Source organism: Erpetoichthys calabaricus, chromosome 4 (assembly GCF_900747795.2).
Source record: "Erpetoichthys calabaricus chromosome 4, fErpCal1.3, whole genome shotgun sequence".
Classification (NCBI taxonomy): domain Eukaryota; kingdom Metazoa; phylum Chordata; class Cladistia; order Polypteriformes; family Polypteridae; genus Erpetoichthys; species Erpetoichthys calabaricus.
This window is the reverse complement of record NC_041397.2, coordinates 37,336,264-37,359,574: the sequence shown is the minus strand read 5'-3', so window position 1 is coordinate 37,359,574 and position 23,311 is coordinate 37,336,264. Positions and strand designations below refer to the sequence as shown.

The window sequence follows — 23,311 nt, the reverse complement described above, 5'->3', positions numbered from 1 at the left end:
CCAACCTCAACAGGAAACGAGTCCGACTTATTACCGGCAATGCGGACCAAGCTCCTGCTCCTCCTGTACAGGGACTGAATGGCTCGTAACAACGAGCCTTGTACCCCGTACTCTTGTAGCACACCCCACAGGATGCTTCGAGGGACACGGTCGAATGCCTTCTCCAAATCCACAAAACACATGTGGACTGGTTGGGCAAACTCCCATGTCCCCTCCAGGATCCTGGCCAGAGTGTAGAGCTGGTCCAGTGTTCCACGGCCGGGACGGAATCCGCATTGTTCCTCTTGAATCCAAGATTCGACCATCGACCAAACTCTCTTCTCCAGCACCCCTGAATAGACTTTACCGGGGAGGCTGAGGAGTGTGATCCCCCTATAGTTGGAGCATATCCTCTGGTCACCCTTCTTAAAAAGGGGAACCACCACCCTGGTTTTCCAATCCAGAGGCACTGCCCCCGATGTCCATGCGATTTTGCAGAGACGTGTCAACCAGGACAGCCCCACAACATCCAGAGCCTTGAGGAACCCAGGGTGAACCTCGTCCACCCCAGGGGCCCTGCCACCTCTGAGCTTTTTAACTACCTCGGTGACCTTAGCCCCTGTTATGGACGGGGCCCCCCCCCCGGAGTCCTCCAGCTTCTGCTTCCTCTAAGGAAAACATGCTGGTGGGATTGAGAAGATCCTCGAAGTATTCCTTCCACCGGTCAATAATGTCTGCAGTTGAAGTCAGCAGGGTCCCATCTCCACTGTACACAGTGTTGGTGGAGCACTGCTTTCCCCTCCTGAGGCGCCTGATGGTTTGCCAGTTGTTTTCCGTGGCTTCCCCAAACTCCTCCCATGCCCGAGTTTTTGCCTCTGCAACAGCTTATGCAGCCACACGCTTGGCCGGCCGGCACCCCTCAGCTGCCTCTGGAGTCCCACTGGTCAACCAGACCCGATAGGACTCTTTCTTCAGCTTGACAGCCTCTCGAACCTTAGGTGTCCACCACCAGGTTCGTGGATTGCCGCCACGAGAGGCACCAACAACCTTGTGGCCACAGCTCCGTTCTACTGCCTCAACAATGGAGGCTCGGAACATGGCCCATTCAGACTCAATGTCCTTTGCCTCCCTCGGAATGAGGCTGAAGTTCTGCCAGAGGTGGCAGTTAAAGATCTTTCTGACCGGTTCCTCCGCCAGATGTTCCCAGCAGACCCTCATTATTTGTTTGGGTCTGCCTGGTCTGTCCAGCAGCCTCTCCCGCCATCTGATCCAACTTACCACCAGGTGGTGATCAGTTGACAGCTCAGCCCCTCTCTTCACCCGAGTGTTGAAGACATAAGGTTGCAGATCTGATGACACGATTACAAAGTCGATCATTGAGCTGCAACCTTGGGTATCCTGGCACCAAGTGCACTTATGGGCACCCTTATGCTCGAACATGGTGTTCGTTATGGACAATCCATGGCCAGCACAGAAGTCGAACAACTGAACACCACTCGAATTTAGATCAGGGAGGCTGTTCCTCCCAATCACATCTCTCCAGGTTTTGCTGTCGTTGCCGACGTGAGCGCTTAAGTCTCCCAGTAGGACAATAGAGTCCCCAGGAGCTGCGCCTCGCAGCGCCTCTTCCAGGGACTCCAAGAAGGCTGGGTACTCTGAACTGCTGTTCAGCACATAAGCGCAAACAACAGTCAGAGTCCTTCCCCCAACTCAAAGGCATAGGGAAACAACCCTCTCATCCAATGGGGAGAACCCCAACGTACAGGCCTCGAGCCAGGGGGCCATAAGCAAGCCCACCACTGCCCGACGCCTCTCACCCACAGCAACTCCAGAGTGGAACAAAGTCCAACCTCTCTCAAGAGGAATGGTTCCAGAACCCAGACCATGCGTAGAGGTGAGCCCAACTATATCTAGCCGGTACCTCTCAACCTCTCGCACCAGTTCAGGCTCCTTCCCCGCCAGAAAGGTAACATTCCATGTCCCAAAAGCCAGTTTTGGCAACCGAGGGTCGGAACGCCAGAGTTCCTGCCTTTGGCTACCACCCATATCACATTGCACCCAACCCCTATGGCCTCTCTTGCAGGTGGTGGGCCCACAAGAGAGCGGAACCACGTTGCTCCTTCGGACTGAGCCCGGCTGGGCCCCGTGGTTGAAGGTCCAGCCACCAGGCACTTGTCAGCGAGCCCCTCCTCCGGGCCTGGCTCCAGGGTGGGGCCCTGGGTACCCTTTCCTTGGCAAGGTAAACACCGATCCTCAATTTAACTCCATATGGGGTCTCAGGATCGAGTTAGTCTGGATCTTCACCTCAGACCTGTTTGCCTTGGGAAGCTCTGCCAGGAGCATGTAGCTCCCAACAACATATCTCCAAGGATCACTAGACCACGCAAGCCCTTCTGCCACGACAAGGTCTCGATCCAAGAAGGGTCAGTAATATATATTATGGATTCCAGAAGACAGTAACTCTGCGCTAACATCTGGATTTGACTGTGGATTTACAGACAGGCTGTGGTAGTGCAGTGATAGGCAGCATTGCCTTGCAGCTTCAGAATCCTGCCTTGAAATTTTTGCCTTGGCGTTATGTCTGTTGCTTTCACGATTGTGTATTTGGTTAATCTGCTAACACTAAATTTGTCTGGTGAGTTTGTCTTTGGCCTTGGATAGACTTGTACTTCTCCAAGGTTGGGCTTACATTATGCCTAATGCTGTTACAATAGACACTGGCGCCCTAAAACCCTGAACCTAAGTAGAAAAATGATAGGTAGATGAAGTACAGGTGGGTAAGTGACTTACTGAGGAACAAGCATTGAGTAGAGAGGAGGATTAAACTGACACCATAATGGCCTTAAGTCACTCCCTTCCATGTGTTTGTTTATTATTATAGTTTTTCAAATATATTAATTATTTTTCTATAATTTTTAAAAGCGGAAGGTTTTCCATCTCATAAAGTCATAAATTACTATAACAACAACAACAACAACATTTATTTATATAGCACATTTTCATACAAATAATGTAGCTCAAAGTGCTTTACATGATGAAGAAAGAGAAAAAAGACAAAGTAAGAATTAAAATAAGAGAACACTAATTAATATAGAATAAAAGTACGGTCCGATGGCCAAGGAGGACAGAAAAAACAAAAAAAAACTCCAGACGGCTGGAGAAAAAAAAAAAATCTGCAGGGGTTCCAGGCCATGAGACCGCCCAGCGCCCTCTAGGCATTCTACCTAACATAAATGATCAGTCCTCATTGTATTCAGGGTTTTCATGGAAGGACTTGATGATGACGGTCACATGGACTTCTGGCCTTTAATCCATCAATGTGGGGACATCATGGTGCTTTGATTAGGTGGTGGTGGCGACCGAAAACCGGAAAAAGAACAGAAGAGAAAGTAGGGGTTAGTACGGATTTTGGGGCCACCATGAATAGTAATGATAATTAATTGAATATGCAGAACATCATGATTAAATTAAAATGAAGTTATGAGAAAGCCATGTTAAAGTAATGTGTTTTTAGCAGTTTTTAAAGTGTTCCACTGTATTAGCCTGGCGAATTCGTATTGGCAGGCTATTCCAGATTTTAGGTGCATAACAGCAGAAGGTTGTCTCACCACTTCTTTTAAGTTTAGCTCTTGGAATTCTAAGCAGACACTCATTTGAAGATCTAACGTTACGATTTGGAATATAAGATGTCAGACATTCCGATATATACGATGGAGCGAGATTATTTAAGGCTTTACAAACCATAAGCTGTATTTTAAAATCAATTCTGAATGACACAGGTAACCAGTGTAGTGACATCAAAACTGGAGAAATGTGCTCGGATTTTCTTTTCCTAGTTAAGATTCTAGCAGCTGCATTCTGCACTAGTTCAATTGATCAATGTCTTCTTTGGGTGGTCCTGAGAGGAGTGCGTTACATTAATCTAGTCTACTGAAAACAAAAGCTTGAACTAATTTCTCAGCATCTTTCAATCATATAAGAGGTCTAACTTTTGCTATATTTCTTAAGTGAAAAAATGCTGTCCTAGTGATCTGATTAATATGTGATTTAAAATTCAGGTCAAAGTCAACAGTTACCCCTAAGTTGTTTACCTCCGTCTTGACTTTTAATCCTAATGCATCAAGTTTATTTCTAATAACCTCATTATATCCATTATTGCCTATCACTAAAATTTCAGTTTTCTCTTTATTTAGCTTGAGAAAATTATTACTCATCCACTCAGAAACACAAGTAAGACATTGTGTTAGTGAAACAACAGAGTCAGGGTCATCAGGTGCTATTGATAAATACAGCTGCGTGTCATCAGCATAGCTGTGGTAGCTCACGTTATGCCCCGAGATAATCTGCCCTAACAGAAGCATGTAGATTGAGAAAAGCAGCGGACCCAGGATAGAGCCTTGTAGAACACCATATAGACTATCATGTGTCTTTGAAGTATAATTACCACAACTAACAAAGAATTTTCTACCTGTCAGGTAGGATTCAAACCAATTTAAGACCCATTGCCTAAGGTGATTTCTAAGAATATTGTGATCAATGGTATCGAATGCGGCACTCAGATCTAACAGGATGAGAACAGATAAATGGCCTCTGTCTGCATTTATCCGCAGGTCATTTACTACTTTAACAAATGCAATTTCTGTACTGTGATTTGTTCTAAAACCCGACTGAAACTTATCAAGAATAGCATGTTTATTGAGGTGGTCATTTAGCTGTATAATGGCTACCTTCTCTAGAATTTCACTTAAGAAAGGCAGGTTAAAAATAGGTCTAAATTTTTCAAAAGCAGTGGAGCCAAGATTATTTTTCTTGAGTAGGGGTTTAACTACAGCAGTCTTAAGACAGTCTGGAAAGACCCCCGTATCTAATGATGAGTATACTATGTCAAGAATACTATCAATTAGCACGCCCAATAGTTCTTTGAAAAAACTTGTTGGTATTGGGTCAAGGACGCAGGTGGAGGGTCTCAGTTGAGAAAGTATTTTACTGTATATAAATCAAGTAAATGTCTCCTGGTGAAAGAATTTAATTTATTTATAACGGATTACTGGGGCCTAAGAGGGTGCGCAGTGTTGGGGAGACATACTATATTATTTCAATATCATTAATTTTTTGATTGAAAAACAGCAATAGCCTCACAAGTTTCACTGGAAGTATTCTGGAGGCATTCCCTTGAGTTAGCTGGGTTTAACAGACAATCAATCATAGAGAATAAGACTCTGGATTACTAGCATTTTTATTTATAATCTTAGAGAAATAGCAGCGCCTCTCAAGACGGACTGTGTTATTGTATTCTGTTATTTTAACGTTCAATATCTCATAGTGCTGTGGTGGGCTGGCGCCCTGCCCGGGGTTTGTTTCCTGCCTTGCGCCCTGTATTGGCTGGGATTGGCTCCAGCAGATCCAAGTGACCCTGTAGTTAGGATATAGCGGGTTGGCTAATGGATGGATGGATGGATAGCTCATAGTGGATAGTTTGTTTAGTTTTTCTCCATTTACACTCAGCTCTCCGGCATGTTCTCTTTAAATCAGACGCTCTTTGGGTCTTCCATGATCTTCCACAATGCTAGAAGATTTTTAACTGTCTTTTCAGGTGCGACTATGTCAGCAGCAGCTCTCACCTTAGTATTAAAATTTTCCACCTTACTGTTTACATTATCCTCGCTATTGTAGTTAGCACTACAAACGGACTGGTTGCTTAGAATGTTTGTAAATTTTGATGCTGCTGATGAATCAAAGAAGCGTTTTTTAACAATATGCTTCTCGTGAATGTTTCCTATCATTATTTCTATATTAAACAGTAAAAGAAAATGGTCTGATAGACCAATATCAATGATCTGCTTCACATCAACTTTCAGGCCTTTAGTAATTCCTAAGTTTAACGTATGACCTGCTTTATGTGTAGGCTGATTAACGAGCTGTCTCAAATCAAAAGTGTCCGGGAGGTTCATACATTCTTTTACTTTTGGGTCACACTGTTTATCGATATGAAAATTAAAGTCACCAACTATTAAGAGCGCGTCATAGTTCGTAATTATAATTGACACCAAGTCTGAGAATTCCTCAAAGAAAGACGCATTGTATTTCGGAGGTCTATACACGGATAATACTAGAAACTGAGAAACTCCATGCATAACAACGGCAAGATACTCAAAGGACTTGAATTTACCAAAACGGACATCTTTACACTTTAACCGGCTCGAGTAAATGTTTGCTAAACTGCCGTCTCTCTTTCCTTGGCGATCCGCACGAGCAAAGCTGTAATTTGAAGGCACAGATTCGATTAAAACAGCCGCGCCATCAGAGCTAAGACACGTTTCACTTAGTGCAATAAAATCAATTTTCCTATCACTAATAAGATCGTTGATGGAAAATGACATGTTGGTTAATGCTCTAACATTTAATAAAGCCATATTTAATGTTTCGGAAGAGCAGAGCTGAATTTTATGTGCGTTATGGATATTTGAGATAGAAATTAAGTTATTTTTATTAGCGCCGCACTGTGCGTATTTTTTATTTAATCTATAATGTTTTTATAGATTTAATACATTGTTCATCTAAAGGTGTAATAGTAATTAAATTATTCGTATTTATGCCGCACTGCCTAGATTTTTTACATGCATTGAGGTTAGTTATTAGAGTAGTAATGCAGTGCACTTTTGCGGAAGACTTTGTTAAGGAATTATCATATCCTAGCAAAGCATTACGGAAAGGGTTAGGAGTAGAAATAGCGAGTCAAGAGAGACGAATTACCTTGGCGATGTTTTCGGAGAGGACCCGGGCGCCGAATCTATTTAATAATAATTGGATGCAGACTATATGGAATTAATTGACTTCTGATTGATCTGCATGGAATCTAATGGAAAAAGGAAGTATATGTCACTGCCAGACTACTTTGACCCTTTAATGCTCGCTTAAATACAATTATCGCATAATGTGTCTATTGTTAAAAAAGTTTGAAAGTTAAAATTATAGCTCAATTTCAGATACATTCTTACAATTTGCATGCCCAAATTAAAATATATTAAAAAAATAGTACATTCTCAGAAATGTATTTGTAAGAGCCAAAATTAGAAAGTTAATGCTTTAAGTTAAACTCATATTAGCGTTTGCTTCATTAGAATAGAAGATAATTTTCTTTCAATTCTGTCTTTCAATGGTATAGTTTTTTACACCCCCGTAAGTTAATATTAGATAGATCTTTCTTGCTATATCTCAGATGCAGTTTGTTAATTAAGTCAGTTGTTGTTGTTTAGAATAGGTCCCATTGCTAGCAGGGACTGAGTGTATGAAAATAGGATACGCATACAATTTTTTGACCGTTTAGAAATGGTTCAACTGTATGGGAGAACTTAAAGAAACAAACAAGATATAAGCCTTAAACAGAACTTTTCTTTTCTTGCAGTACCAATCTTTTTGAACTTTTACTAAAGTTTGTAAAACAAAGATATTTTGACTATAGAATCATTTCAACGCGTCAAGAATCCCCTGAAGCATTCTGAAGCTGCAGAACTTTGGTAATTTTGGGTAAACACAGCTACAGTATTACTATTCCTCCTTTGGGCATAGTTAGCTTTGCAATGAAAACACAACTGTCAGCCTAATTGTGTCCTTTTCGGTTGCAGTTTTTCCAATTACAGTCGATCCTTTATAAATCTGGTCGTTTAAGGGCTGCTGTTCATCTTACTGAGGCACATGTCCTAGACAGGTACAGTTTGATCATGCAGCTTTTTATGTTTCTTTGCCGCTTACCAATGTCTTATCAATACAATATTTTATAATATTCAAAAAATATCTGAGGAAATATCTTTGGGTGTTGAATTTTGCTTTATAAGAATGAAATAACTTTGCACTGAATGTTACTAGGAATTCAAGCTTAGTTTAGGCAGTTCCAACAAGAAAGGATTTAAGTAATTGGCTATATAATTATATTATAATTCAAATGTATTTTGTAATATTAACAGATATTATGTACATCTAAGTGTTAATTATTGTGCAACACAAGTGAAAATCACTTTTATATTTTTATGTATAGTATTTGCATGTCAAGAAATGCTTGCAGATGAAATAAGTGGAAGTTTCCTTCTTTTGCTTGGAACATTCATTAAAAAACAACAATATATGTGTATTTTTGTCTCTTTAAAACAGAAAACACACTTAAAAGAGATGTTTTTTTAAACCATGTACATATATATGTGTGTGTGTGTGTGAAGTTTGGATTGCTTTCTTATTGCATTCTATGAAGTATATACAAAAAAAAGAAGAAAATATAAACAAATTATCACATTGATTTTATTTATAAGCACAGATTGTTATGCACATTTGCCAGAATTTTATAAATGAAATAATAAACAAATGCAAAACATACATAAAATATAAATATGTTTATTATTGTGCTGATGGTTGAAATTATTTATTCAAATGTATTTTAGTTTTTTATTCTTTGAAGTGATAATTAAATAATTGAAGGTTACATTTTTAAATACTATATACTTGATTGTTTATTTAGTGTGTAGGCCACAGAGTGTTTCTGTAAACTCTTTTGTGTTCTGTTATTACTTTCTAGTATTTTATACTAACAGACTAAATAAATTCCAATGAAAGACTTTGGGTTTGAAGTTTTCCCTCAAATGCTTTGTTAGGACACATTGACTGTGGAAGATTGTGGGTTCACTTCCCGGTTCCTCCCTGTGTGGATAGCGCTTTGAGTACTGAGAAAAGCGCTATATAAATGTAATGAATTATTATTATTATTATTATTGACTGCTTTCTTTGGTAGAACAATATGTTGTTATTCCAGTCTGTTAAGTTAGCTTTATTCCTATTCTTTAAATCACACTTTATTCTTGTAACTAGACATTAAGCCCATTACAATAACGAGCGCTAGAACAGTAGTGCATAAACATTAGTAGGAACAGTCTATATTAAATGGCAAGGGACCTTGACCTAATTCTGTTTCTTGTCCTAATTTTTTTTTGTCAAAAATATTTTTGCAAGAAGCCTAAAGTAAAATAATAAAAACAAAATAGAAATGTATATGACAATGCAGTAAGTATAATTAATATTACATTTATCCTCTCCTCTGTGGCTGTTGATTGATGTGTTGTATCTGTTTGAAGATCTCCTATCCTGCCTCTCTTTATTTTAGCTTGTTGTGGCGTCTCTCCAGCAAGTACTGTGCAGTTCCCAAGCAAGTATTTTAATCTGTGCTGGCGTGCAGCTGATTATTGTATGTGTGGCATCTCCCCAGCAACGGATTTTATGTGTGCGAAAATAAATCTGCTTTTAGAAGTCATCCTATTGTAATATCATGAAAATTCATATATTTAGGAAAACCCCTTCAATGACTGATACTTTACACTTTACCAGGCCAAGCTTCTTAATCGCAAATCTGACATCCTCAGAGTGAACACTTGCACAACAACAAACACTAATCCCACCTCTTTGGGGAAGCTGGTCTCTGCATCTCAGTACCCGATTGGATTTTTCATGCCTTATGTTTTAGGTGTTAGTTCATTTACCGAAATCCGATTGGATCGGCCGCGCGATATTTTATAGGTCCCGCCCTCTCTGTCTTGTGTGACGCATCAGGCAGCCTTTGAAGCCTCTGCTAGAGGCCGGTTACTCTGCCACTCATTCCACCCTTCCCTGTACTTCCGCCTTGTCCGTAATATGCGTTTAATTTTCTATCACTACAGTGGGCAATCAGCAGAGTCTCCCCAGGAACTGATGTAATGTGTGGCGTGCAGCTGATAATCGTGGCTGTGGCGTCTCTCCAGCAAGTACTGTGCAGTTCCCCAGCAAGTATTTTAATGTGTGCTGGCGTGCAGTTGATTATTGTATGTGTGGCGTCTCCCCAGCAATGGATTTTATGTGCGTGGCCGTGAGTACCCAATCAGCACTCTCCCCAGCAATGATGTCCTTTATTAAAGAGTGTCCCGCGCATGCGCACTTCACCAGAAGACACACACACACGGACACATGGATGCACACAGGGATTTTATTATTCTTGTAATGTGTTCTTTATATGTTTTATTATGTTTTTTCTGAATTGTGAATTTCTCTGTTTCTTTGGACAACATTACTGTCAAGCATCCTAAAGAAATGAACTCAAGCTGTATGTCAAAACTTTACAAGGGATATTATAAAACAACGATTTTCAATAGTTATCAATCTGTTGTGAGATGTTGTGTTTTTGTCAGTGATGACTATATCAATAAAATATTTTGATAGTGAATCAGCTCTCAAGCAATACGTTTCTTCTTACATTTCTGTAACCAATTGTTTGCTATTTTTTCTTTTTTTTGTTTCCCCCTTAACAGGCCACAGAAAGCAGAAAATGACTAGTGAAATTTCAAAGAACAATGATACTTTTGTTCGTCCCCAGACATTTTTTGTTACCGGCTTTTTGGGTATGCCATACTCAAACTATTACTACATCTTCTTGTTGTTTATTTACATTTTAACGTTGTTAGCAAATTCATTAATTATATTGCTGATTTATGTTGAAGAGAGTCTTCACAGCCCGAAGTATGTTGCCGTTGTACATTTAGCAATAGTTGATATATTTGCCAGCAGTACAGTTGTTCCTAGAATGATTCATTCATTTCTTTTTGATGCTCAGGTGATAACCTACGAAGCTTGCTTGTCTGATATGTTTTTTTCTCATTTCTTTGCAGCAATGGAATCATTTTCACTCATAGTTTTAGCCTATGATAGGTTTGTTGCTATATGTTTCCCTTTAAGGTATCACATTATTGTAAGTCACACAGAAATGTTAAAAATACTTAGAATGGCCTGGTTCCTCGCCTTTATGATTGTGGGTACATTAGTAGCACTGATTACACGTCTCTCCTTCTGCAAATCTACTATTGTAACCAGTTATTTTTGTGACCATGGACCTGTGTATCATTTAGCCTGTAATGATACTTATCCAAATTTTATAATGGCTCGAATTGCTATGACATCAGTTTTGTTTGCACCATTAACTATAATTATATGTTCATATGCAGCCATACTGAATGCAGTGTTAAAAATTGCATCTGCAGAAGGAAGACGAAAAGCTATGTTGACTTGTACATCCCACTTAATATTGGTTGCGATATTTTATATTCTAATATCAGGAACATATATTGCTTCGATGATCTCTGGTATCCATCAAAATGCAAGAATTTTCAACAATTCACTCTCTGCTACAATTCCAGCACTTTTAAATCCTATTATCTACACGCTGAAAACAGAAGAAATACTAAATGCTGTTAAAATGAGGTACAAAAGGAGAACTGCCGAATTGGACACTATGAATCATTAAGAGTTGATTTTCTAAGGCTCATGAATTAAAATTATGTAAATGATGTATCCAAAAATATTTTAACCTTTGAGTGTATTGTCTTCTATGTTTTACTTAATTAAATGTTTTACAAAGTGACTACACATAAAGTCTCAGTAGCTTGTGCTGTTGCCTCACAACTTGGGTTTGAGTCCTAATCTGGTCAGTTTCTGAGGTGAGTTTGCTCATACTCTTTTTGGTCTTCTGTGGGTCTCCTGGTTTCCACCAGTATTCCAAAGACTATAATGTTAGGTTAATTTGGAACTGTAAATTCTGTGATGGACTGACATCTTGTCCAAAGAAGACTGCTGCCATGTGTCCAGTGTTGCTGATCTAAGCTCTAGCTCCACACAACCTTGTATTATGTGCAGCAAGTTTAGAAATTAATGGATGAATACTTTTCCAGTTGAGGCTTTCATATCCAGTTTACAAGACTTTTTATATCCCTGGTAATTCCACATGCAGTGTTGAGCTCCTCAGTCTGCAATCTTAACAAGAAAGCAGAAAATGAAACGCAGATAGATATGTATTATATAAATTTCATTACTGTTGTGGTGTATCGTTTTTATATAATTTCACAAAAAAAACAATAAACAAATATACACATGCTAAATAGAAAATGCATCGCAGTAAGGCAACCTGGGTTTGTGTCCCGGGTCCACTCTGCATAGAGTTTGCCTGTTTTCTCCGTGTCTGAGTGGGTTTTCTCCTGGTCATCTGGTATCCTCACACAGTTCAAAGACATTCAGGTTAGGTCCATTAGTGATCTTAAATTGGCCCTTTTGAATGATTTGTGTGTGTGTGTTGGCCCGGTGTTGGATTGACACTCTGTCCAGGGGACGTTTCCTGTCTTGCGCCCAGTGCCAGCTGGGATCAGCTCCAGCGCATCCTGGCAACCCTGTTCAGGAATAATGTAAGTAGTTTAAAAAAATGACAAAATTGAAAGTCATAAAGTTTTTTCTGGCATGATATTATCGTGCAATATTACAGGCATCTTAATAACGATGGAATTCAGCAATACTATGCAATCGATCTGAAGGAAATTTTGATTTATAAATTCTTTGAAATCTAGCAATGGCTCTGTTTTTAGTCAGTGCCAATGACAATTGGTTCTTGCAGCATTGTCATTTAATTACTGAAGTAAACATTCCTACTTCAGAACTTATTTATTACTTTATTTTGCACAGTTCTAAATGCAGTAAAGTGCATTTTGAGAATTTATTGAGTAATGAATAAATAATATCCATCCATTTTCCAACCCGATGAATCCGAACACAGAGTCACGGGGGTCAGCTGGAGCCAATCCCAGCCAACACAAGGCACAAGGCAGGAACCAATCCCAGGCAGGGTGCCAACCCACCGCAGGACAATGAATAAATAATATAATTAAGTTAATTCATATTTAAATCATTCTATTTGTTTTTCTTATACTACCAAACCTTCTGCAGGAGAAGTGGGTATCACCCCATTTTGGAAGACTTTAAGTATTGTACCAGGACTATTAAGAATGGAGACTTGCAGGTCTGCTGCACTACCCCATCTGCATTCCAGAATAAACACTAAATGAATGGCTAGACTGTAACACTACCAGCTCTCTAGTTTATCTGATAATCTGTTAATCGAGGATGAGCTGAAATGTCTGCAGTGACTCCTTCAAACAAAAAGAATCCCAAAAGACATTTCATTTTAAGCTTGTAGCCCCTAATGGATCTCTGGCTGACTCATGTCACGCATATGTATTTAGGAAGTGTGTTAGGGTTTCAGAGCAAGATGACGCAATGAATACAAAAATGCATCAAGATTTGAAGATCCTCCTTTAAGCAGGGTGGTGCGCTAACACACAAAGCCAGACCAGCACTTGGTTGGCTCAGGAATGAAAAATAAAAGCCATTTAGTGTTCAAGTGAAAATTCCACCTTCAGCCTCAACAAGTTATCCATAGAATGATTTGATAATGGTTGTATATTGTAACTATATCATTTATTGGACTAATATTTGTCCATTTCACTGCTGGTTATTATCCTATTGTAATGTACCATATATTACTTTTGCCATCCAGCCTTTGTTCATTTGTTTTTAAACTAAGTCATATAGATACAGCAGAACAGACATGAAACCTGCCCACTTTCCTCTATTCAGTGACAGAGTTAATATTCTGGTGCTGCTGAGATGCTGATGTTCAGTACCTTAACTTATTTTTAAGAAGTTAAACCAGTTTTTAAAGTCAAATGCAATTTTTCAGTAATGTTTTGATTTTGTTTCCCACTATTTGATAGGTGTGTTTTAGTTAACTGATAGTTTTTAGTATAGAAATGTACCTCTTTTTGATGAATGTGTGCCTAATAAATTGCATTTGTAACAAAACTACTTGAGGCTTTTTTTTTTGTGCCATTGCATTCTGAACTTATTTCTTTCTTATTTTGTGGAAAAAAGCATCCAGTCATTTTAGATTTCATGACCAAAGCTTCAAATTCTGGTTATAAATTTGAATATTGAAAATTTGTATGGACAGGGTGATGTGTATAAAATAAAAGGCCATTCTTCTGTTTCAAGCCTCAGCTTTGTCAACTGTTGTTTGTCCCAAATACCTAGGTGTTACTCAGACTATTCGGACATTTACAGTAAGGAAAAAAGAACTCCCTCTGACATATGCATAATATGAGTGTGCAGTGCATGCACTTTCAAGACTAGACACAAAAAAAGCTTTTATTTGTCTTTCCAGTTGTGCAATTGTTGCAGGTTTCCACTTTTTTCCCCAGAAAAAGGATGTTCTACCTGGTCCCTCCAGATATTTTAGAGACCCTTATAATATTACCATTACAATCATTTTATGTAGGTACCAACTTGAATCTGAGAAACAACTACAATTTAATTCTTACATTTTAGGGAAATCAATTCTATCCATACAACAGCAGAGCATTATGAATACGCAGTCAGGCTCACTGGACTCGCTAATACCCAAATGGTATGTTAGTCCTTTTGTCAGTCAGTTGTTTTGTGATGTTCCAGGTATTTATTCCATTTTTTTTTTTATTTTGTATTTAATGTGAAACAAGTTCAGGTATAAAAATCCTCAAGAGGTAATTGGAAAATTGAGAAGGAAATCATAACTTTTCAGTTTTTATCCTTAAGATTTTAAAAAAGAGTTGATTATGGATTGTGCTGAGCTGACCACTAATGTATTATTAACTTACCAAACAGTAATTTAGTTATATACAATTTGCTAATTACTATTTGATGTTAAACATTTAATTTCTTACTCATTTTACAAAAACAAAATTCCAAACCTCCTTTAGCCATAAAACAGAGGGGGCATTTTTACAGTAAGAAAATATGTAGATGTTAGTGTTGCCGTTCCACTGAGATTTACACATTCCAATAGACTTGTTGTGGTGCCTTCTCTAAAACTTTGTTTCTAGTTGAAAGTAATTATAATGTCAGCAAATGTTTGCTATCATCGGACGAGTTGTCTCTTTCTTAAATTTACTGAGAAGGTCAGCAAGTCCAGTTGAGACCATTGCCCAGTTGGGACTCAAAGGATTGATCAGTTGTCAAAGGAGGACTGGAGACAGTCTATTAGCCCTCCCAATGTCAAGCGAGCAGAAGGAAGTTACAACCAGGTTGCAGCCAAATATAGGTGTGTCTGGGCCATTAAGTAGATGGAGGTATATCTCTCGAAGAGTCAGGAATGACCTGAAACCATTGGTCAGCCAGTTAGCCCTGACCCCGGAAATAGTCAAGTGCTTAAAAGAAGCCTCCTTCCCTCAGCCAGGTGGGCTTAGAGTTTGGAGTGAAGTGGAGGAATGGGCTCCCCTGGCAAGGAAGTGGTGAAAAAAAGAGAGAAAGCCACCAGTACCATTGGTGAAACGAGAGTGGAGGAAAGGATATGAAAGGGACAAATAGTTATGTATTATGAAGACAGGCAAGTGCTGAGTGTTAACTGTTCTATCTTTATGTAATCTGTGCCTTATGTTTCTCTGGAACCCTTTTTTCTATAAATTTAAAACCCTTATGACTGACCAGTATGGTGTCTGTGGGTCACTTTAAGTGAGGGGTTGACTTGAGAGCACTCCTCACTGGTCACAATACCCAAGCCCTTGAATTCAAGAAAGGTCATGCAATGTTTGCTATTAAATTTATTATTTTTATTCCTTATCATTTTTGTGAAGAATGTTTAAACGTATAACATTTCAAGGTTTTCAAGAACGATCTCTAACCTTTCTGCCCAGAATATTTTTTTTTTGGTTTCTATAGTTCTTTTCATTGTGAAACTGGTTAGCTCTTCTAATAGTAGTCTGTTTATAATTCCAAGAGCCAAGCTTGAAAGAAGTGGTGAGACGGCCTTTTACTCTTAGGCACAAAAAATCTAGAATACTTTACCAACAGAGATACGCCATGCTAATACGGTGAAACCTTTAAAAATCTGTAAAATACACAATTTTTTCATTTGCCTTTTTTTGTAGCTATATTTTAGTTGGGCTCCTACTTGACTATACATGCATAGAATGATCATATTCTTCATGGATTTGCAATTTTTACTAATCTCTACTTTTCTTTGCTTTCTTTTCCGGTTCTTTTGACCGAGGCACTGTGCACCCACCTGTCATGCTGGAATAAAGGCAGCTTCCTTAGCTGTCCACAAGACCTACAGTGTGATTTAAACAAATTTATTTAGGTGGAATGCTCACTGGGGAATGGGTGATAGATAGATAGATAGATAGATAGATAGATAGATAGATAGATAGATAGATAGATAGATAGATAGATAGATAGATAGATAGATAGATACTTTATTAATCCCAATGGGAAATGTTAGAGCGGGTGAGCTAATTCAGTGCTACAGGAACAACGCACGTTGATCTTTTTTCTTCTTTCAGTACATGTGCCTTCCCTGTTTATTTATATATCTCTGCCTGTCTGTCTCCCTATTACGCAGTGCTCTGTCTGTCTGTGTGTTATGGATCTTAAAAATAACAGTTATAAGGACAGTTGTTCCTGTTAATTGCAGTCTCAATTGTTAAAAAATATTTTAAAAGGAGCATCCCACATGAAAATATAACGATCTCATTAACTGACAGTGCATACCAATTTATAAATTTTATGTCCGTTTGAGGTTAAAAAGAAAAAAAAAAAAAGCAACATTTTATCCCTAGCAGGGAATCAAACTCAAGTTTGAAAGGCAGCAGAGCTGTTGTGCTCTAAGAGGCAAATCTTAACGCGCTACGCCACGGAGACTGTTGTATTGTCCTTGAAGCTTTTGTGAAAGTGTTTATTTGATCTTTGGAACTCGGGCTTTACACATTCTATAGTTTATGCCTACTACATTTTGTAACATTTATTAGTAAAATATGACAAAGTTTCTGTTTTAACAATGTGTTTACACAGATTACTTTAGAATAATGATCTCTTATTTCCACTGTAAAACTCCACTTCACTCCCACATAATCAATCAAGGCGTGAGCTGGGAAAACTTCGCTCACGTTCTAAGTCGGTGGGGGGATGGAATAGCCGGCTGCTGGCAGCTTGTCTTTTATCAGCACATTTAGAGGATAAAGGATGATGGCGGAGAGGTGTGAATGGATTTAAGAAGCGATTTAAGGTGGGCCGGATATACGAGTTTTTTCGTAGGCTCTGGTAATTCTAGTGTTAAATCAAATTAGAGTGCATTTACAGTTAAAACATAGAGCGATAATAGCATAAAAATTGTTTATAATTGTTCACTTTCACTTACTGTGACTAAGTCCGTATAAGATAGAGGAGAAAGTCAAAAAATCCAAAGGTCTTGAGATTTTACTCTGTGACTTGTATTTCTTCAAATACTATAAGATGTAAAAGGTGAGGACACTCTTCAGTTATTGGCATGTCCATTATCCAGAGCTTTGTGTTTTGTTTGGACATTGGAAGAAGATAATGTTGTGGAGGACCATTCCACTTTGTATCCTGTAAGATGTTATCTGAGGGGACATTATCCTCTGGATTTATCCAGTGAGGTTTTATTGAGGTGAGGAGTAGGGGGAGTTGTATTTGCAATGCTTAATTATAATTATTAGAATCTAGAAACATCAATGCAAATTTATTTTCAGTATTTAATATGTGCAACCTAATACTAATATACAAAACTTTGGTGGGAATTAACACCAAAAATGGCTCCTTTTTAAAGATTTTTTAAATGACAGGACTTAAAGGGGGCCTGTCTGGTACAGTATATTTAATCGTGGTGTCCCACACAGGTGTGATCTTTCCCTAATGATGTATTTCAAAAACATGAAGCACTGAAATTTTATCGGATTTGCAGCTAATAATGATACAGTTGGTTTGTGTAGCTCATAAATGAGAGACAGGTTACACATCTGAGATGCACACTCACGTGGAAAAGCACTTCATGTGGTGCTTACAATCTGCCAAAATAAAATGTAGTGATTAAGAGCTTTTTCGTCAAGATGCAGAACAACTTTTTACTACATTCTCCACATGCAGACCAAACATGTAGAGATTCTTTCTGAGCATCAAAATGTATGTATCCACTTTGACTGCCTGTTTAAACAATGTACACTGAAATCTGAAGGGATCACAGAACAAAACTATCTGAAAGTTGAATATGAAACCATTAAAGGAGCAAAGCCAGAGACTGTAATAAATAATAAATGTTTTTTTATTTTGCAAGTTAAATGATAACACAACATTCTCAAACTAAGCTAATTGAATTTAGGATTGCAGTTAGGGCAGAGCCTATCATGGCAGCATAGGGAGCAAGGCAGGAAAAAGCCCAGATTGCAGCACAAGTACAAGCACAGGGCCCCACTTAAACAAGTGGGGGCCAATTTGGAATTACCAGTTAGCCTGCACTTCATTTAGAATGTGACAAGAAAACTCCACTCAGGCAACAGCTAGACATGGAATTTAAACCCATGACACCATTTCCATGAGGTGGCTGTGTTTCCCAATGTTCCCCCTATGCTGCTGCCACTTAAATCTGTAAGACTAAAGAAACTGAGAGACTCTTAGTTAGAAATTATCTTAAAAAGAATATTGGAAATTCTGGGCTTGATATGAAATGCCTTTTTAATCATCCATCCATCCATCCATTTTCCAACCCGCTGAATCCGAACACAGGGTCACGGGGGTCTGCTGGAACCAATCCCAGCCAACACAGGGCACAAGGCAGGAACCAATCCCGGGCAGGGTGCCAACCCACTGCAGCCTTTTTAATCAGTAATATATATTTCTTGATTCTAGAAGACAATAACTTTGCACTAACATCTGGATTTGACTGTGGATTTACAGATGGGCTGTGGTGGTGCAGTATTCAATTGCTTCAGAAGCCTGCCTTGAAATGTTTGGCTTGGCATTGCCTCTGTTATCTACATGATTATGTATTTGGCTAATTTTCTATCACTAAATTCATATGGTGAGTTGTCTTTGGCCTTGGGTGGACTTGTACTTCTCCAAGGTTGGGCTTAAATTGTGCCTATTGCTTTTACAATAGACACTGGCACCCTAAACCCCTGAACCTAAGTAGAAAACTAATAGATTGATGAAGTACAGGTGGGTAAGTGACTTACTGAGGAACATGCATTGAGTATGGGGCAGGGTTAAACTGGCACCTTAATGGCCTTAAGTCACGGCCTTCCAGGTGTTTATTTATTACTATAGTTTATCAAATATATGAATTATTTTTTCTATAATTTTTGTTAGGGAAGTTTTCTCATCTCATATAGTCTTAAATTACTAAACAAATTCTGATTGACCTAAATGCAATCTAATGGAAAAAGAAAATATATTTAAGAGACCATTACAGGGATAAAGTAGTCTGATAGTGACATATAATTGTCTCATAGTATATTACTGTTAAAAAAAGGTTATAATTTAAAATAAAAGTCCAATTTCAAATACATTCTTAGAATTTACGTGCCAAAATCTAAATACATTCAAAAATACCACATTCTCAGAAGTGTATTACTGTTCCTCCTTTGGGCATAGTTAGCTTTACAATGAAAATACAGCTGTCATACTAATTGTGTCCCTTTCGGTTGCAGTTCTCCCAATTACAGTCGATCCTTTATAAACCTGGTCATTTCAAGGCTGCCGTTCACCTTACTGAGGCACATGACCTAGACAGGTACAGTCTGATCATGCAGCTTTTTATTTTTCTATGCTGCCTATCATTGTTTTATCAAGGTAATACTTTATAATATTAAAAAAATATCTGAGAAAGTATCTTTGGGTGTTGGTTTGGGTTTATAAGAGCAAAAGAATTCAGCACTGAATGTTACTAGGAATTCAGGTGAATGTCAGCTTACATGAAATGATTTAATTAATTGGCTATATAATTATATAATAATAATTCAAATATTTTTTGTAACATTAACAGGTATTATTTACATCTACGCATTATTATTCAAAACAGCAGAAATTCATCTGAGTATTATTTTAATCACTTTTGTTTTTTTTTATTTTTATGTATAGTATTTGCATGTCAATAAATAATGCAGGCTAAATAAATGGCTGTTTCCTTCTATTGCTTTGAAATATTCATTAAAAAAACATAAAAAAAAAAATCACTTTCAAGTGTGTTTTCTGTTTTAAGGAGACAACCATACATATGTATGTATTTTTGTATTCATAAAACAGAAACCACACACACACACACACACACACACACATACATTGTAAATGCGTGTGTGTGTGTGTGTAAGGTTTGGATCACTTTCTTATTGCATTCTAAGAGTTAGATACAAGAAAAATACAAACACATTACTGCATTGATTTTATTTACAAGAACAGATTGCTGTAGACATTTGCCAGTATTTTATAACTGAAAAAATGGAGAAATGTAATATATACAGTACATATAAATATAAATATGTTTATTATGGTGCTGTTGATATTATTTTTTCAACGTATTTTAGTTTTTCATTCTTTGAAGTGATAATTAATTAATGCAAGGCCATATTTTTAAATACTATATACCATATTAAAGTGTGTAGGCGACAGAGTGCATTTCTGAATTCTTTTGTGCTCTTTTATTATTTTCTGGTATTTTGCTCTAACAGACAAAATAAATTGAAAAGTAATATTTTAGATTAAAGTTTTCCCTCAAATGCTTCGCTAGGACACATGGACTACTTTCTTTGGTAGACTAATATGTTGTTTTTCAGTCTATTAAGTTAGCTTTATTCTTATTCTTTAAATCATGCTGTATTCTTGTAATGAGCTCTTTATATGTTCTGTTGTGTTTATGTTCAATCTTGAATCTCTGAGCTTCTTTGGACTTTACAAGGGATATGATAAAAACAATTTCAATAGTTATCAGTCTGTTGTGAGATATTGTGTTTTCTCCAGTGATGAATATATCAAGTTCTAAATTGTCCCTAGTGTGTGCTTGATGTGTGGGTGTGTGTGTGTGCCCTGCGGTGGGCTGGCGCCCTGCCCGGGGTTTGTTTCCTGCCTTGCGCCCTGTGTTGGCTGGGATTGGCTCCAGCAGACCCCCGTGACCCTGTAGTTAGGATATAGCGGGTTGGATAATGGATGGATGGATGGAATATATCAAGAAAATCATTTCAGAATGAATCAGCTGTCAAGCAATGTGTTTCTTCTTATATTTCTGTGTAATGCATAGGCTGAATTAAGTAGTAATTTGCTCTTTTTTTCTTTGTTTCCCTCTTACAGGCCACAGAAAGCTGAAGTCTCCAAAAAATGACTGGTGAAACATTAGTGAGCAACAATACTTTTGTTCGTCCCCAGACATTTTTTGTTACCGGCTTTTCAGATATGCCATACTCAGACTATTACTACATCTTCTTGTTGTTTATTTATATTTTAACGGTTTTAGCAAATTCATTAATTATATTGTTGATTTATGTTGAAGAGAGTCTTCACAGTCCAAAGTATGTTGCCGTTGTACATTTAGCAATAGTTGATATATTTGCCAGCAGTGCAGTTGTTCCTAAAATAATTCATACATTTCTTTTTGATGCTCAGGTAATAACCTATGAAGCTTGCTTGTCTAATATGTTTTTTTCTCATTTCTTTGCAGCAATGGAATCATTTTCACTCATAGTTTTAGCCTATGATAGGTTTGTTGCTATTTGTTTCCCTTTAAGGTATCACATTATTGTAAGTCACACAAAAATGTTAAAAATACTTGGAATGACCTGGTTCCTCGCCTTTATAATTGTAGGCATATTAGTAGCACTAATTACACGCCTCTCCTTCTGTAAATCTACTGTCGTAACCAGTTATTTTTGTGACCATGGACCTGTGTATCATTTAGCCTGTAATGATACTTATCCGAATTTTATAATGGCTCGAATTTTTATAACTTCAGTTTTTTTTGCACCATTGACTTTAATTGTATGTTCATATGCAGCCATACTGAATGCAGTGTTAAAAATTGCATCTGCAGAAGGAAGACGAAAAGCTATGTTGACTTGTACATCCCACTTAATACTGGTTGCGATATTTTATATTCCAATATCAGGAACATATATTGCTTCGATGATCTCTGGTATCCATCAAAATGCAAGGATTTTCAACAATTCTCTGTCCGCTACAATTCCAGCACTTTTAAACCCTATTATCTACACGCTGAAAACAGAAGAAATACTAAATGCTGTTAAAATGAGGTACAAAAGGAGAACTGCCGAATTGGACACTATGAATCATTAAGAGTTGATTTATTGATTTTCTGAGGCTCATGAATTAGAATTATGTATATGACATTTTGAATGTATTGTCTTCTATGTTTTATTTAATTAAATGGTTTTCAAAGAGAGTACACACAGTGTCTCAGTCGCTTGTGCTATTGCCTCACAACTTGGGTTTGAGTCCCAATCTGGTCAGTTTCTGAGATGAGTTTGCTCATACTCTTTTTGGTCTTCTGTGGGTGTCCTGGTTTCCATCAATATTCCAAGGACCGTAATTTTTGGTTAACTGAGTATTAATTGTAAACTGGTTCTCTACGATGGACTGATATCTTGTCCAAAGAAGACTGCTGCCTTGTGTCCAGTGTTGCTGAACTAAGCTCTAGCTCCACACAACCTTGTACATTGTGAAGCAAGTTAAGAAATTAATGGATAAATGGTTTTCCAGTCAAGGCTTTCATATCCAATTTACAAGAATTTTTATATCCCTGGTAATTCCACATGCAGTGCTGGGATCCCCAATCAGCATTATTAACAAGAAAGCAGGAAATAAAATGCAGATAGATGTGTATTATACAAATGTCATAACTGTTGTGTTGGACCACTCTTATGTAATTTCATAATAAAGCAATAAACAAATATACACATGCTAAATAGAAAATGCATCATAGTAAGGACCCTTTGGTTTGTGCATGGAGGTTTCATGTTGTCCCCATGACTGCATGCAAGTAAGGTGGATTGGCAATACTAAACTGGTCCTAGTGTGTATGCGTGTGCGTGTGTGTGTGTGTTCGCCCTGTGATAGACTGGCACCCTATCCAGGGGATTGTTTCTGCCTTGTGCCCAATGCTAGCTGGGATCAGCTCCAGCACCTCCCGGCAACCCTGTTCAGGGATAAGTGTGTTAGAAAATTACTAAATAGAAAGTCACAAAACAGAGTGGATCAGCTTTTTCTGACATGATATTATTGTGCAATATTAAAGGCATCTTAAAAAAAGATGGAATTCAGCAATATTGTGATTTCAACCTGATCCTTCAGGTTGGACTTATAAATTCTCTGAAATCTAGCAATGGATCTGTTTTTAGTGAATGCCAATGACAATTGGTGCTTGCAGCATTGTCATGTAATTACTAAAGTAAACATTCCTACTTCAAAGCTTATTTATTACTTTATTTTGCACAGTTCTAAATGCAGTGAAGTGCATTTTGAGAATGTATTGAGTAATGAACAAATAATACAATTAAGTTAATCATATTTAAATCATTCTGATTATTTTTCTTATACTACCCAACATGCTTCTGCAGGAGAAGTGGGTATCGCCCCATTTTGGAAGACTTTAAGTAGTGTGCCAGGACTATTA

At 37.8% G+C, this 23,311-nt stretch overlaps 1 protein-coding gene across 1 annotated transcript; it reads left to right on the top strand.

Annotated features, from left to right (window-relative positions):
• Positions 1-10,298: 10,298 nt before the first annotated feature.
• Positions 10,299-21,979, top strand: LOC114650980 (olfactory receptor 142-like). Its single transcript, XM_028800936.2, has 2 exons — positions 10,299-10,698; positions 21,384-21,979. Exons 1-2 carry the CDS (start codon positions 10,319-10,321, stop codon positions 21,973-21,975), a joined length of 972 nt encoding a protein of 323 aa, XP_028656769.2. The 5' UTR covers positions 10,299-10,318; the 3' UTR covers positions 21,976-21,979.
• Positions 21,980-23,311: the final 1,332 nt, after the last annotated feature.